This window comes from Taeniopygia guttata, chromosome 22, assembly GCF_048771995.1.
Source record: "Taeniopygia guttata chromosome 22, bTaeGut7.mat, whole genome shotgun sequence".
NCBI classification, from domain to species: domain Eukaryota; kingdom Metazoa; phylum Chordata; class Aves; order Passeriformes; family Estrildidae; genus Taeniopygia; species Taeniopygia guttata.
In genome coordinates, this window is record NC_133047.1 from 2,876,666 (window position 1) to 2,892,202 (window position 15,537).

Below are 15,537 nucleotides of genomic sequence, written 5' to 3' on the forward strand. Positions count from 1 at the left end.
TAACATTCATTAAGTTCATCAGTGGGTAAAAAAAGATATGGGAACATCAAATGTCTCCTTCAGCTCATATCAGGATACAATTTCTAATAATTTCTTTGATTTTATAGACACTTAGAATTGTTCAGTTCCATTCTGAGTATCATTCAATAATATCACAGAGCAAGGAAAACACATTCCATGGATTCCCTTCACACGGGTTTCTATGTCCCACCTCACACAGACCATGGAACGGGAGCAGGAATTAACCCCATTCCTCCTCAGAAAAGGGAATTCTCCGCAGCTGAGGGGCAGAGGGGCAGCTATACCCACCTCACTCCACACCAGCATGGTCCCAAACACCACCTGCAGCCCGTCAAAGAAGTTGTCCCCGATGATGATCACCATGGCTCCCCCCGTGGTCCACCCCTCGCTTGGGCTGATGGCTTTGATGCAGGGTGTGGCTGCACAAAATAATTTAAAAAAAAATCAAAACATCTCTTTAAGGTGTCTTTTTTCATCCCCCCCAAAACACCTTTGAGGCCTGGGTGTAAATTCCTGGATAAATTCCTGTGAGCATCAAATATCCCAAGTGATGCAAAACTGTAGCTGAGAGCTGCAGCTCCAGCCATCCACACCTGGGAATTCCTGAATTCCCACTGCTAGCAGAGGCCTAGGACAGGTCCCTTCCAGCCATTCCCCCATGAAGCTGCTCACCACTCCACAGACCCCAGCATTTTGATAAATAAATAAAGAAATAAATAAATAAATGAGTGTTTTCTGCCTTGCAAGTGTTAATTACTTGCCTATTCATTACTGGCACTTAACATTGTGTCATTAAAGCCTAATAGGCCAACTGTAGTGGGTGTAAAAGTGAAATGCTTAAATGATTGTGTAGAGACTGCTTAAAAAACCCAAAATAACACCCACTGATTAGCATATGATCCCACAGACACAGACCCTGTGGAAAAAAAGGTAGAGTCACATTCATTACGTTTATCAATGGGTGAAAGAAGATATGGGAATATCAAATGTCTCCTCCAATTCATATCAGGAGACAATTTCTAATAATTTTCTTGAATTTATAGAGTATTTCTTTTTTTTTTTTTTTTTTATTTCTCTCTTCCATATGTTCAAGGCCTATGGACTATGCATCCCATCAGGAACCCAATATGGTTTCCAGGCCATAACCAAAGTCAATCCATCACTCCATTCCCAATGTTGACAGGGTCAGAGGTGGAGGGGAACTTTGGCAGTGCTCCAAAAACATGAGACTCCTTTGAACAGCCAGTCAATCACATCCAATCAGTCAAGGAAAAACTGGATGGCTTCCTAGGCTAGGAATCCTGGGATTTTCCTTCTACCATTTCACTGCCCGCTGGGGGAGAATTAACACCACTCTGAATTCTTTACTGATTCAATCATTTTCTTCCAGTTCATTAATTCTTCTTTTAGGCTGATACAGGGCACAGTTAAGAAGCGGGGCAGCAAAACATTATAATGAAATAATATCCTTGCTTGTCTTTTCTACTAACATCACCAGCTCTTCTCACTTTCAGTGGCTGCAGGAGAGGGAAAAGCAGGCACTGATAGCACTTCCCAGCATTTTCCAGTCATTTTTGAGCACTCTCTGTGTGCCAGAGGTGGAATGTTTTGGGAACGAAGAGGGAGAGGAGGGGCCGAACATTTTGAAACTTAACAGATACAAGAATTTGTAATTGCTTGAATACAGTCCCCAACCCATCCTGGAGCTGGCCATGAGTCTGGCTTAGCCAAACAAACTCACATCAATTAGTGTCAGCTCCCTCTGCGCATCGTTAGGCTCCGTGCACAGTTTGTTTAAGGGAACCAGTGACACTTTTTCATACACATCTTGTGCTGCAACGGCTCTGTTTAAATAAGATGTCATCTTGCCTAATTTGCCTGAAATCAAATCTATCCCAGCTGAATGAGAGGGCTGAAATTTAGATAATACTTGGTGTTTCTGTGTTTTTGATCTTTGCAGTACATACTAATTAATAAATTGCAGGGGGATGGGGAGTCAGTCCCTTAGATGTGAGGAGGATCATATTTTGCATGCAGTAGACACTGTTTTCCTGCCTCTGCCTTCCCCAAACCCCCTGAGGCTCTGCAATTCCCCCTTAGCTCTCCTTCCCTCCTGAAAACAAACAGAAATGGAAGAATGGGTAATTTCTGCTCTGGTCTCCAGACAAAACTCCCACCTTCCGAGGGGTCGAGTCTTCTTGCTCTCCGCCCATGCTTGGAGTTGTTGTGCACGAACATGTTGTCAGACACTGCCAGCACATGCCCATCCACGTTCACTGTTGTCGATAGCACCACCTGGATATTTAGAAAGAGAAGGAAAAACCTGCCAGGTAAACAGTTGATTTGAAATTCAACTCGTTAAGGATTAATTATTCAGTTCAGCTAAACCTTGTTTTGTAAAATGGCAGCATGCCTTGCAGGGGTTTAAGAAAGGGAGAAAATATTTTCAGCCTTCACTCAGTGCATTAATTGCATTTAACACAGCATCCTGTGGGCTGTATAGAAGCCTCACTGTAAAATGACCCAGCTCCTGCAGGATGAAAACTCCTTGAAAACAGGACCTAATATCATGCCTGGCTTTGACATGTGAGTGGATGGTGCCTCCTGAAAAATCATCTGAGCTGAGCACTCCAAACCAAGCCTCAGGTTTTAAACCTCAGTCTCCATGACTGGGCTCCAATCTGAATGCTTAGAGGAAATAACTGTATATATTAATTAATCCCACTTTAGTTTTTTCAGTATCCAGCTTTAAATCCCATCAATCCAGAAATATGTGTGACTTTAAACCACAAAAACTGTTTTTTTGGGGGAAAACAAACAGTGTTTTAACTCCTGAAAGAAGATGCCCTCTGACAGAGTGGTTTTGACCATTAGTTTGTGTAAATGTAAATTCCATCCCACTGCCACACCTACAGTAATGCACAGCCATGGAGAGTCAAACCCTGGATGTGTTCATGGATTTTCACAGCCTCAGATGTCACAGCCGAGGTAAGAGAATGTCAAGCTCTAATTGTTGATAAAACTCTATCCAGCACAGAGCAGGAGAGACCTTGCCCTCCCCAGACTTAGGCGAGCTTAAAGAATACTTTCTTTCTCGAGACAACTCTAATTCATTCCAAAAGGCTCTTGTCATCCTGTACTCTTATATTTCTCAAGCATTCTTGTCACAGAATGTGTTGCTTTTGTGTGCCAACTGATTTCCTCATTCCCATTAGGGTGGGGTGTGACTCCATCCAAAGGGAACGTTTCCCTCATGACATAGCTGAGCCCACTCAGATGCACTTCATTATTTTCCCTTAAACAATGGAAATAAATTTTAGTCTCTCACTGGCCAGCCCAGAACACGCTGTGGCAAAGGGGAATAGGCCTGAATTATTCCAGTGTCTGAAATATTTATGACAAGTGTTTAAATTGCAACCAAATGTAAATAAAAAGTGTCTCTTGTATATACAGTTACACTATGGAATAGAGACATCTCTGAGCTCACTTACACGAGTGGGATAAACACACACCCACCTGCTCGCAGGAAGAGAGAACAGAGGCAGACTTCAAGTGTTCACACATAGAATGGAATCATGGAATGTCCTGAGTGGAAAAGGGACCCACTGGGATCATCCAGTCCAGCTCCTGGCCCTGCACAGACACCCCAAAATCCCACCCTGGGCATCCCTGGCAGCTCTGTCCAAACTCTCCTGGAGCTCTGGCAGCCTCGGGGCTGTGCCCATTCCCTGGGGAGCCTGGGCAGTGCCAGCAGGCTCTGGGGGAAGAGCCTTTCCCAAAATCCAACCTTTCCCTGATCTCCAGCCTGACCCTCCCTGGCACAGCTCCAGCCGTTCCCTGGATCCTGTCACTGTCCCAGAGCAGAGGTCAGTGTTGGCATCACCTTTTGGCTTGTGCACAACACAAGAGCCACATTTTGGTAGGAGACGTAGAGATCCCCACAGCAATGGCAGAGTAATGGCAAGAACCAGTCCAGAAAATGTGCTGAGCATCTTCTGCTCCCTTAGCCAGCAGGAATGGAAGATGCACTTCTAGATCTCTCTCCATGTGCAGTTCCATTTTTATCCACCTTTCCCATCCGTGACAGGAGGACCAGAGCCACTTGGCCTGTCACAGGCTGAGATCCAGGGTAAATAAACACAATATTCTTGTGGACAGGACGAGATGCAAAGTTCAGATCTGGAGCAGAACCTTCTCAAAATTTGGGACCCTTTTTGCTGTAACCCGAATTTTGGCAGAGATCTTTGTCATTGCTACACCACCACCACCCAACTCTTCATCCATGGTGTGGAGAAAGGACACGTGAGATCATGGACATCCAAATGACAGAATTTCTTCACTTTGCCCCAGCTGTTCCCTCCTGCCTGATGCAGATCACAATACAATTGTTTTATTCCGGAGATTAAAAACCAATGTTTTATCGATAAAAGGAGGAGGAATGCGCATTCCACCATGGTCTCTAACTCCCAGGCCCTTCACTTTCACAAGCCAACTGCTTTCCCCCAGTGAGTATTTCCTGGGTCATGAAGGGTGACCCTTTCCATCTGGAATCAATCAGTCAACTCCTGACAACTTCCTGAAACACCTCACTCCATTTCCTGTTCTCTCCCCCTTCCCTCTTTCCCCCTGGTTTGCTTCACTCTTCAAAACTGCAGGCCACAGCAGCTTAATGTTAGAGGGTCAGACACAGTTAGACTCCAAAACACTACACAAGAACACCTTTGACCTTCAAAAATCTTTACATCTTAGCTAAACAAATCAAGGTCAACATTTCTTACCATTACCTTGTTAACCATTTCTATGCACTTTTGCCAATACCCTCCTGAACACATATTTATCAACAACACTTGTTCTCCCAACATCGTAAAATAGTCAAAGCCCTTTTTAAAAAGCCCTGTATTTAGTGCTGATGAAAGGTGATGTGAAAACTTCCCTGGAGATTTAAATTCTGACTTTTGCCCACAGTGCTGGCAAGTGGTTCTGGTGAGTTTTTCTTTTCCTGCCCTGATGCCACCACTTCTTGTGTACAACAATTTGCCTTCTTTGCCTATTCTCAGTGGATGATCTTTTACCTAACACCATTTGTTAATGCAAAATTTAATCTAAGGGGAATGATCTGAGAACAACAAAATAGGTCAGGGAGACCATGGACTGAAGGCTGAAGGCCAAATTTTAGGCACAGACAGCATAAAAACTTAAGATTTTGTGCCACCCAAAAGCTGGACCAAACTGTCACCTCTGCTGAGATTTCAGAGCACAGCAAGCAAGAAAGAAATAGAGAGGGCAATGTTTTATTCCTTCATCCTCCCAAACACAGATCCCATCTCCCTCAGAACACTGGGGGAATTACAGGATTCTAAGCTGTTTTCACACTCCTTAAGTTCTCCCTGCCAATCTGCAAAGGTTTTCTTATCAGCTGAGAGGCCAGAGCCATAAAGCAGCGATTCTCCCACAGTCCTGGAGAAATGCTGGAGCTGTATCTCCACATTATTTTTGTTTCCCAGGTGGATTTCTGTAATGCAATCCTCGCTCAGAACCCACACAGAGGGTTCACCTCCCGTGACATCCAGCCATAGTGTCTTTAGCACTTGAAGCTCAGCTTCTCTGAGCTGTGCTGCCCCTCCTTCACCTCCCTGCACAGCTCAGGGGGTTGTGTTTCTTTACAAACCTTCACCTGGCTATTACCAATTTCCCTCTCCCAACTATGTCATATCAGTATTTTTTACATTCTAAAGTGTTCTACTCTTCAAATCACAGATATGCAAATCCATTCACATCCCCAGATATAAAATCTGTATCAGTCCCAGACACCTATTTAGACATATGGTACAAACATTCCAGGCATACAGGCATTTACTTACATGTAACATATCTCATCACTGTGTAAATGATCTCTCTCAAAAAATTCCTGTTACCATTCCAAGTGTGGAAAAAATTCTTTATGACATTGTACATCTGGAAACAATATCGCATTCCTGATGCACTTTCCCTTGTAACTCTCTAGTCACAGCACCATGTTATTTTAACTTTTCAAAGAAAAAAAACAAACCTGCTATCAGGATTTAAAATTATTATTATTATTGTTGTTATTGTTATTATTATTATTATTGCTGTTGTTGTTATTATTTTCCAGCTGAGTGGAAGGAAAGATGTTAGGCCTCATCCTGCTGCCTGGACTTGGACAGGGCTCCCATTGATGTCAACAGGAATTTTGGTTGAGGCAGTAAAGCAGGAGAAGAGGCTGGATGTGGTGGGTTTGCCTCAGAGATGGGTGAGGAATAAGATAAACAATGTGAAAGATGCCAGCAGCCTCACTCTGCTCAAAACTTCCATGAAATTTTTTGGGAAATCCTCTCCAGGACCCTGAGCCTGCAGACTGGGAGCTGACAGCAAACTGGGCACTCGCCCTTCACCCCAGGGAATCTGAAATTTCTTGGGACACGGGGGTTGGACACCACTCCTGGGTCACTGACACCTTGTCTGCTGCTATTATCCACAGACAAACCATGGAGCTGCTTCCACAGAATCATTTGTAACAATTTCCACCTTCTGCCTTTGACACTGGTCCTGTTTTAAAGCCTGGTGATGAGGGAATTTATGGCTTACAGCCTAAATTTATTCCTAGTCAGTTTATACTTAACATTAGCTTTAAAATTATTATTTCCCTTCTTGACCTTCCTGAGGGTAATTTCAGAGAGAAGTTCCACCCCTCCTCAGTGCAAGTATTTGATCCATGCCTTAGTCCAGCCCCTGTCCCCTTAATGACCCATTCCTGCACCTGTTCCAATGTCATTTTGCTCTCCTTTGACTGTAGTTAATCCAGTGTATTGTACCCAAACGAGAAATCACAGGGGCCCAATGCAACAAATCCCCCTCCTTCCTGCTGGCAGTCTGAGACTGAGTGGATCTCATCTGTGGTTTGTTTTTAAAGGATGAGACATCACTCTGGGAATTGTCTTTCCCCATGGATATTTGGCCTTCAGATCTGAGCACGTTAAGCTCCTTGAGTATTTTTTTCTCTTGCAATTGAGTCACTCCTTCCCTTACTCACACAGAATCTAAAAAAACATCACCTTTTGTTGGGTCAGCCGGTACCTGATGAAGAAATCTGCCCCCTCCAGTAACAGGCCCAGGCTCTGCTGACACCAGCTGCATTTGTTTTGAAATCTCTGCCTGGGAAATTCGTCCCCCATCATGATTATTCCACGTAGCATTCACCTCTACCAGCAGTTCAGTGATCCCTAGCCATATCCCAGCCTGACCATGGGGTCTCTGGCACATTCCTTCCCCATCAGCCTGACCAGGATTCCGATTTAGAGCAGTGATGTTCTATCCTTGCCATCCTTTTTGCTTCCTACAGCCTACATTCCTAATTCCCAATATCTTCCCACCCCTCTCAATCATTTTCCATTTCCCTGAGTGGCACAGAGCCCTCAGAGCTCTGGGTTAGAGCGAGCTGGGTGAAATCCCAGCCCCAGCCAGCTCTGCTCACGTGCCTGATGATGAACTGATCCAACCACTCCAAGGTCAGGAAGGAAACCTCCCCAGGGGTGCACCTTGTTATTTTTCCTTTCTCTTCCTCCCTAGAGCATCTAGAGGAGCGGGGGTACCTGCCAGGAAACATTCCATGTCATGTTTTCTGCTGAAAACAGAGGGCAGTTGCTGACCTTTACTTTTTGCTCCTAAAAAAGGACATTGGTTCAAAGCTGAGCACTGTTAGAACCAGTGTCTGCTGCCTCATACCCCTCCCTGGCACTTTTTAATCACCCAGGACCTTTTTAATCACTGTGCCCCTGGAGGAAACAGAATTCCCAATCAACAGGAGCCTAATGTGTGAGCACCAGGTCTCAGCTGAGGCATTGCAGCTGAAAAGCCTCATCTTAATTCTACAGAATTATTGTCCCCCTTCACACACCGGTCATTACCATTAAAGTATCATTGGGCTTCAATCAAGTTCTGCAGGAGAATTCTTCATTAAATGGAGGGCATAATTTTTGGGCTTTTTATTTTTATTTTAAGTTCCATTCCTGGGAGGATCCCTCACTGAGAACACAGCCCTGACTAACAATGCCTATGTACATTCAATTTGCAGAGGAGCTGAACTCAGACCCTGTGTTTGAATAAGTAATTTTAGGATGATTTTTGCCTCAGTTTTCCACCCACCAGCTTTATTTGGAAATAATTTAATTGATAAATAACCAATATTTGTTTCAGTTAAATTCACAAGGATATATTGCTCAACCTCTGTGGGTTTTGGGCAGCCATCAAGTAACTATGCAAGTATCCCTTAGTTCTAGAAATATTCTCTTTCATTTAGTTCTAGAAAGAGCCCCTTTCCCTGCTTTAGCCACTGACAGGCAATGAAGTAGTGATTCACAATAAAATCATGTTACTACAGGGGGAAAAAACCTCACTAAAATAATGATCACACATTCCTTAACTTCTGATGTAAAACATAGTTTTCAACAGCACAAAATCATTGCATTTGGTTAAAAAAGGAAGGCAAGAGGATCACAAAGCAGCTGGTGTTGCTCTCCAAACTAAAGAATTATAGTAAAAAAACCCCACAACTCTTCAGGCATCTGGGGCTGCATTAAATTTACAACACAATGTTAATGTAACCCTTCCTCCCCTTTCTCTCCCCACCCCCCTTTTTTTTTTTTAATGATACACGTGAAACCTAACATTTAATTTGTCTTAATACATTACCAGTATAGTATGAAATATCTAAATCATGTAATGGCTCTGGAAGTGAGGCTGGAGCCAGGCTTGGACACTGGATCCCAGTGCCTTGGAACTTTGGGGATGAGCCAAACCAAGCCCAAACTCTGCAACTTCACACCCATCCTTAATCAGAAGCATTAGCTTGACACTTTTCCAGTTATGAGTAACCATGGCTTGTGCTGGAAAACTCAGTAGGATGCATTGTAAAGCACTATTTCCACGTCTCATATTTGTATTTTTGTCTCATCAACAAAGCCTCAGGTCTGGGCTTTCATTCAGGCTCCATTAAAGAGCAAAATGGTGCTGGATGAGACCTTTTCAGGCCCAGGTTTCAGTAGTGATTTCAATGAGAACTTTGATAGAAGGATTTTCTCTGCTGTTTTGTTTAATAACCACAGAAGAAAAGGAGTATCCTGATGTCTCCTGGAGGTTTGACAAGCACTACTCCATTGAAAATGAAAATACTTAATTCTGCAGAAGAACATGGATAGGAATTAAAACACACTTGGATGAGCATTGCTGCAGAATTCTGTTTGCATAAGGAAAGTGAAATGCTTGGAAGTGTCTGGGAAAGGAGGAGCTTAATAACAACAGCTGCACAAATAATTTTCTGGGAAAAAACCAGCAAAGATAGATATGGCCCAAAACTAAATTAAATAATAAAATGAATAAACCATTCTACTTTCACCGTGGTTTCTGACCCTGCTTTTACTCTGCTCACAGGTTTCTGTACTGGCAGGATGCACAACTATCCCTTCAAACCTAATAGACAACTCTGCACATTCATTACTTTGCCTGGTGAATATATTAACAATTAAAATGAAAATTAACATATCCAAAGTGTGCAAACAGACCACTACTATTTTAAAGTAATTTTTACCCCTACTTTTGACTTTCAGGGTTGCTGACAGACTATCTCCATCAAGCAGCAGGCAAAAAGAATTTATCAAAATTTTAAAACAGAAAACTCAACAAACACACAAAAAAATCAACAAAAATAAAAGAAGTGTCCAGAAGCCAGTGGAGTGTTTAAGAACACTCCTAACTTTGGTTTTGTTCAGGGAAGTAATGATGATATCCTTAGAAACCAGGAGCAGACAGAAAACAAGCTATCTTTGCCTATTGCCCTTACTGTTCATCATGGTTAATTTGCTTTGGAACACGGAGCTTTGTTATTGCTATTGTGTCAAATTTTAACAATTTGAGCCACTTTTTGTATCTTCTTTTATCCACACTGACCTCTGCAGCCCAGAACAAAGCTCAGCAACCCATGTGTCCAGCTTTGAATGAAGATCCTGCTCTCACTCAAAACCTCTGCCATTTGTCTCAAAGGTTTTCATTCTGAGAAAAGGTTGACATTTTTGGGAGGGGGTTAATAAAAATTAAACTGAAATTAGTGGTTTTAAAGCCTGATCTTGATTGATTTGGGGGCCTGAACTGAACTCTCACACTGAGACTCAAAGGGGACGAGCTCCCTTTGACTGGACGTGCAGGAGGAGATGAAGTTATCCTGGAGAAACAGAACCCTGGAGTTCCACATGGCTCTGTTTTCCCAGCTTGGCGTGTTTGGAGGCAGAAAACCCAGCAGAGGAGTCTATCCCAGCCCATTCTCCTCCATAAAATGCTGATTTTGGTACAGAGATGAAAAGCAAGGCCAGGCTCCCTCCCATGCAGGAGAGCTGCCAGATGGATGGGCTGAGGAACGAAGGAATTCCATCCTCATCCATGCGACCAAATCCTGCAGGATTTGGCTCAGTTTACCTCTGGAAGGTTTCCCTGGACATCTGAGGCTCTTGGGCTCTGTCACATCCCCGTTTGGGTGAGGTGACACCAAGAATTATGTTAAGACCACTGAGAGATTTCTGCCCCCCCCCCCAACTCCTCCTTCAGCTCAGCATCTGATGGAAATCAAGGATTTGAGGATTTTTTGGGAGTAACCAGCATGGGTTTGAAATCAGAGCTGAACTTCTCCAACATTCCCATGAATTTGGGTCCAGAATCTCTCTTTTGGCAGTTACAACCAATATTCTGTGTATTATGGCAGTGCCTCAGGTCCCCAGGTGTAAATCAGGAGAGGCCTGGGCACGATTTTTTACAAACTCCAAACAAAGCTCCCAAAAAAAGGAGACTATTTATGTTTCCTGACATTCCACAATCAGTTCTTCTTGCTGGCTCCAAAAGCCAACAAGATGTGTTTACATGCTGTAAAAAAGGTTTTCTTTTGCTTTCCAGATTTTTTAGCATTCTTGGCATATGATAACTAGCTGCTGGTTCTTTTCTTTATGGAAATTGCCAGTTGAAAAAAACCTCAGTATAAATTCCCTAACAATGAGCACCTCTTTTTTTCTCATGTCTTATCATCTCTAAAAAACACAGAGTGAAGAAGTCACTGCAGTCTCTTTAAACTACTGGTGAAAAAAATTAGGTTGGTCAGGAATTTTTCTTTAAATTTCTTCATACTCCAAACAAAAAGCTAATAAAACTTTTTTTTTTTTTGCCTGCATTTCTTTAATTTTTCTGAGCTTTCAGAAGATTTTCTTTTGCAGGATTTCTTGTAAAAGTTGAAACTTTGTTTTAATTATTAAATTTTTCATTGCTAGCAGAAGCAGAAGAAAAATAAAAATCACTTTTTCTATGAGAACACGTTTTGATGGAAAGTCTGAAGCAACTCTCTAAACTCCTGTGGAGTTTCAACTCCATTTACAAATAAGGAAACTGATGTAAGCAACCCCATTTGGAATCAGAGATGAAAAGAGAGGGAAAATGGCTCATCCAAGGTCACCCAGAAAAGCTGGGGTACACCCAACCCCCTGATTTCATGGCTGTGCCTCAGCCTTGCCCCAGAGTCAGTTCCAGCCCCACTTTCCTCACCCTGAGAGGTGACCTGACAGCACATCCCAGCTTCAAAGCTGGACCTTTGCCTTGCCACCTTAACAGGGGCTTTCCTTTCCTTTCCTTTCCTTTCCTTTCCTTTCCTTTCCTTTCCTTTCCTTTCCTTTCCTTTCCTTTCCTTTCCTTTCCTTTCCTTTCCTTTCCTTTCCTTTCCTTTCCTTTCCTTTCCTTTCCTTTCCTTTCCTTTCCTTTCCTTTCCTTTCCTTTCCTTTCCTTTCCTTTCCTTTCCTTTCCTTTCCTTTCCTTTCCTTTCCTTTCCTTTCCTTTCCTTTCCTTTCCTTTCCTTTCCTTTCCTTTCCTTTCCTTTCCTTTCCTTTCCTTTCCTTTCCTTTCCTTTCCTTTCCTTTCCTTTCCTTTCCTTTCCTTTCCTTTCCTTTCCTTTCCTTTCCTTTCCTTTCCTTTCCTTTCCTTTCCTTTCCTTTCCTTTCCTTTCCTTTCCTTTCCTTTCCTTTCCTTTCCTTTCCTTTCCTTTCCTTTCCTTTCCTTTCCTTTCCTTTCCTTTCCTTTCCTTTCCTTTCCTTTCCTTTCCTTTCCTTTCCTTTCCTTTCCTTTCCTTTCCTTTCCTTTCCTTTCCTTTCCTTTCCTTTCCTTTCCTTTCCTTTCCTTTTTCTCCTCTTTTTTTTGCAGATTTCCCTGCAAAGCAGCTGGGTCAGAGTCCCACGGGGCTTGTTGATTTTGCTGTGAGATCTTAAAGTGACCATCACTGTTTTGGTTTGTTGTTGTTTTTGAAAGAAGCTGAAGGGAGGATTTGAGAGTGTTAAAAAGCAAAAAAACAAAACAAAACAAAAAAAAACCCCAAAAAACAACAACAACAAAAAACAAACAAACAAAAAAAAATCAGGGAAAGAGGTCGGAAATAAGGAGGTTGCTTGTGTAGCACGTACAGAGCTACTTTGAAAAATTCTGAGGCATCTAAATATCACAAGCACGATCCCTGCTGTGGGCAGCTGTATGCGCCAGTGCTTTGCCCGAGGGTGTCAAATCAAATATCCACTGCTGGTTGGTACAGTACAGCACTTCCCCCTGGGGATTCAGGGTGGAAAAAGAGGGAAGGGAAAAAAGAAAAAGGGGAAAAAACAGTTTAAACACAACAAATGGAGAAAAACTTTCACACTGTCTGATACAGCTTTTCATAGATTGTCGTCATGTTTGTTAGGAACAATGTAGGAGAGAGGAGACAGGAAAGGCAAAGAAGAACAGAGGTAGACAGGTTCGTGCTGAGCCTTATAAGACTTACCTGGAACCGTCTCATATCTCTTGGGTTTCCTGCTGTTTTCAAGCAATTCTGATTGCACTTGAGAAAAAATTTTAGGAAGAATCTGGAAAGAGAAAGAACCACATCACTGCTATTAACCACAGCAAAAGGTGTTGTTATATTCTGGTTTAAAATGTACATGAAGTGGTTTGCATGATAGTGGATCTTACAGGACTACAAGAATTTATCAAAACACAAACCAAACTCTAATAAATGGAATTTGCAAAAAACGACAGGTAAAGTATAACCCACTCCCTCTCTGCAGGCTTGACCACACGATTTTAGTCTCTTCCTTATCTCTCCCTCACGTTCAACCTCTTTCTTTGGCTGTCTGGAGGGACTTCCCATGAAACAATATAGAAGGAAAATGGTATTGTGGAAACCACAAAACCAACAGGGCAACTGCAAGGCAGATAAGCCTTGGAATGCCTTGGAACATATAAAAAACCCAGGAGCAAACACAGCTCGGAGAAGAATCTGATGAGGTTTCATCCTGATGATGTTTTTTTCTGATGAAGATTCCTGTCACAAAAGCAGAGGAACAAAACTGCCAAAAGCCCACATTGTTCCTCCCTAGGTTTTGAGGGAGGATAAGGAAAAAAACAAGTTCAAGTGAAACATGACAGCTCACACTGTCTGAGCAGATAAACCCATTAATATCCCACAAAGTTCTCGTGCCAATTATTTTTGCCCTGTCACACGCACCCATCTTCATATGCTTTATTATTCTGTAGAGTTTAGTTTGTCACGTACCAAGGCTGAATCTCCAGCCTGTTTGGTGACTTCCCCAATACTGCATGGAGATTTTACAGTTTAGAAATATTAAGCAGGAATTTTTCTCTAAGCTATTCCACCAAATTTTGTCACGCATCCATGGAGGAAAGGATTCACCCCTTTGTTTTCTGATTTAATCTGGACATTTTAGAGGTAAAGAAATTGTGTGAAAAGTCACAGTTGTTGGATTAAAAACAAAACAAACAAGCTTCAAAATTTAGGCATAAGCAAGAAATATTTTGGCATCCTCTATTGCAAGTGAAAATATTCTCTGTGATTCTTTCCATTTCTATTTGTCAGACAAGATGGGTTTAACTGCAACAATTATAATTAAAAAAATAAATCAAAGACTTTGAGATAGATTTAGAAAGAAAAAGAGTCATATACAAGAAAAAATAAATAGTTGAAGAATTGATTTTGAATACAAAGAACAAGTTATTTATTTATTTCTCTTGCTGAGTGCTTTCCTTTAAAAAAAAAAAAAAAAAATCTGCTTTTGCAGTAAGTTAAAGTCCCAGGTGAGCCAGGCCTATTTCCCTTTCTGTTACTATGACAACGATTTTTTACCGCAGTCCCTAAGTCCCTTCAGAACTCACACATTCATGCCTTGAATTAGAACTTTAAAGGAGAAAGATGGATATTTCCTGGGTTTACCAACAACACCCTCCAAACCAGCCCCAGCACAAGGCAAAAACACAGAAATCTCCTCTCCCTTGTTAGTGCCACTTTCTCTGCTCTACTCCCACCACAAGATTTCTCCTCCATCTGCCCTGAAATACAAAGAAAAAGCCACGGGTTGGATCCATTTGTATGTTACTCGAACAAACCAAACCCCTCCGAAAACCTCACCCACAAAAACGACACAGATTGTGCCACGTAAACCCAAAATCCACCCTGGCCAGCGACCCTTTAAGATTAAAATATCCTAATTTTAACTATTATTCCCTTAAATATATCACAAATATATTAGATATTTTTAAAAATGTTTATTTTCTCAAGGTAAGGGTGTTATTTTCTCAGTATTTCCTTCTCATTTCAGGTCTCCCTTCAGCAGGAACGGGGTGTCAGTGCTCACCTCTCAGAGGGTAACTTCTGCCAGCAGAGCCCTGGGCACCTCTGTGGCTTCCAAACTAAAAATCCTACAGAATTTCATGCCCTGGGAGAAGCACTGAATATATTTTATTAAATAAGTCCTGTCGAGTCCCTGCTAAAACCTGTGACCTCTTTTATACAAAAGATTTGGTGAGATTTTTATCCATAAAAATGTTTTCAGAAGAAAAAATCTCCTGCACGCTGCACCCTCGGAGACACAGGAGGCATAAATGTTACTCACAAACACTCCTTTTTATCTTTCCCTCTTCTTAGAGATATAAAAAAGAATATTTGCAGATATACAAACAACTTATATGAGATGTGCCTGGGCAAAAGAAAACTCCAGAATGAAACTAAACTATAAAATGAACCAAGACAAGGAACTTTTATATGAAAATCAATTAGCTGCTGGCTGGTGATTCTGCAGGAAAACCACAAAATTTAAAAAATCCACAAGTTGTTACTTCCAAGGAAATATAAAATAAATTAAACAGGAAAACAGACAGCTTATTTTTTAATGTTTAGAATGCTTGCATCCCTTTTGATTGAGATGAGAAAAATGATCAACGCAAACCAAAGAATGAAGAAAACGAGCAGGGAAAAGTGTTTGGGAGAGAACTTGCTGTGTCAGCTGGGCTGATTTTGGGAAGCAGACAAATCCTGGGGGACTGAGTGACACAAGCCCTAAAAGGCAGATACAGAAAGGCAAAAATTCCAAATGTACCTTTAACGGCATCCAGGAGCAAACTCTGCAACGCGGCGTGGCAAGGAACAAAAAT

The 15,537-nt window shown here is 42.0% G+C and overlaps 1 protein-coding gene across 2 annotated transcripts in view; it reads right to left on the reverse strand.

The window, feature by feature from the left end:
- The window catches only part of EBF2 (EBF transcription factor 2), a 117,612-nt gene that overhangs the window by 21,838 nt on the left and 80,237 nt on the right, over positions 1–15,537 (reverse strand). For both annotated transcript variants that reach the window (XM_041720483.2, NM_001164535.2), the window contains 3 exon segments: positions 12,875–12,956; positions 2,199–2,316; positions 310–440 (listed from right to left, as the gene is read on the reverse strand). In XM_041720483.2, the coding sequence (XP_041576417.1) occupies positions 310–440; positions 2,199–2,316; positions 12,875–12,956 (331 nt within the window).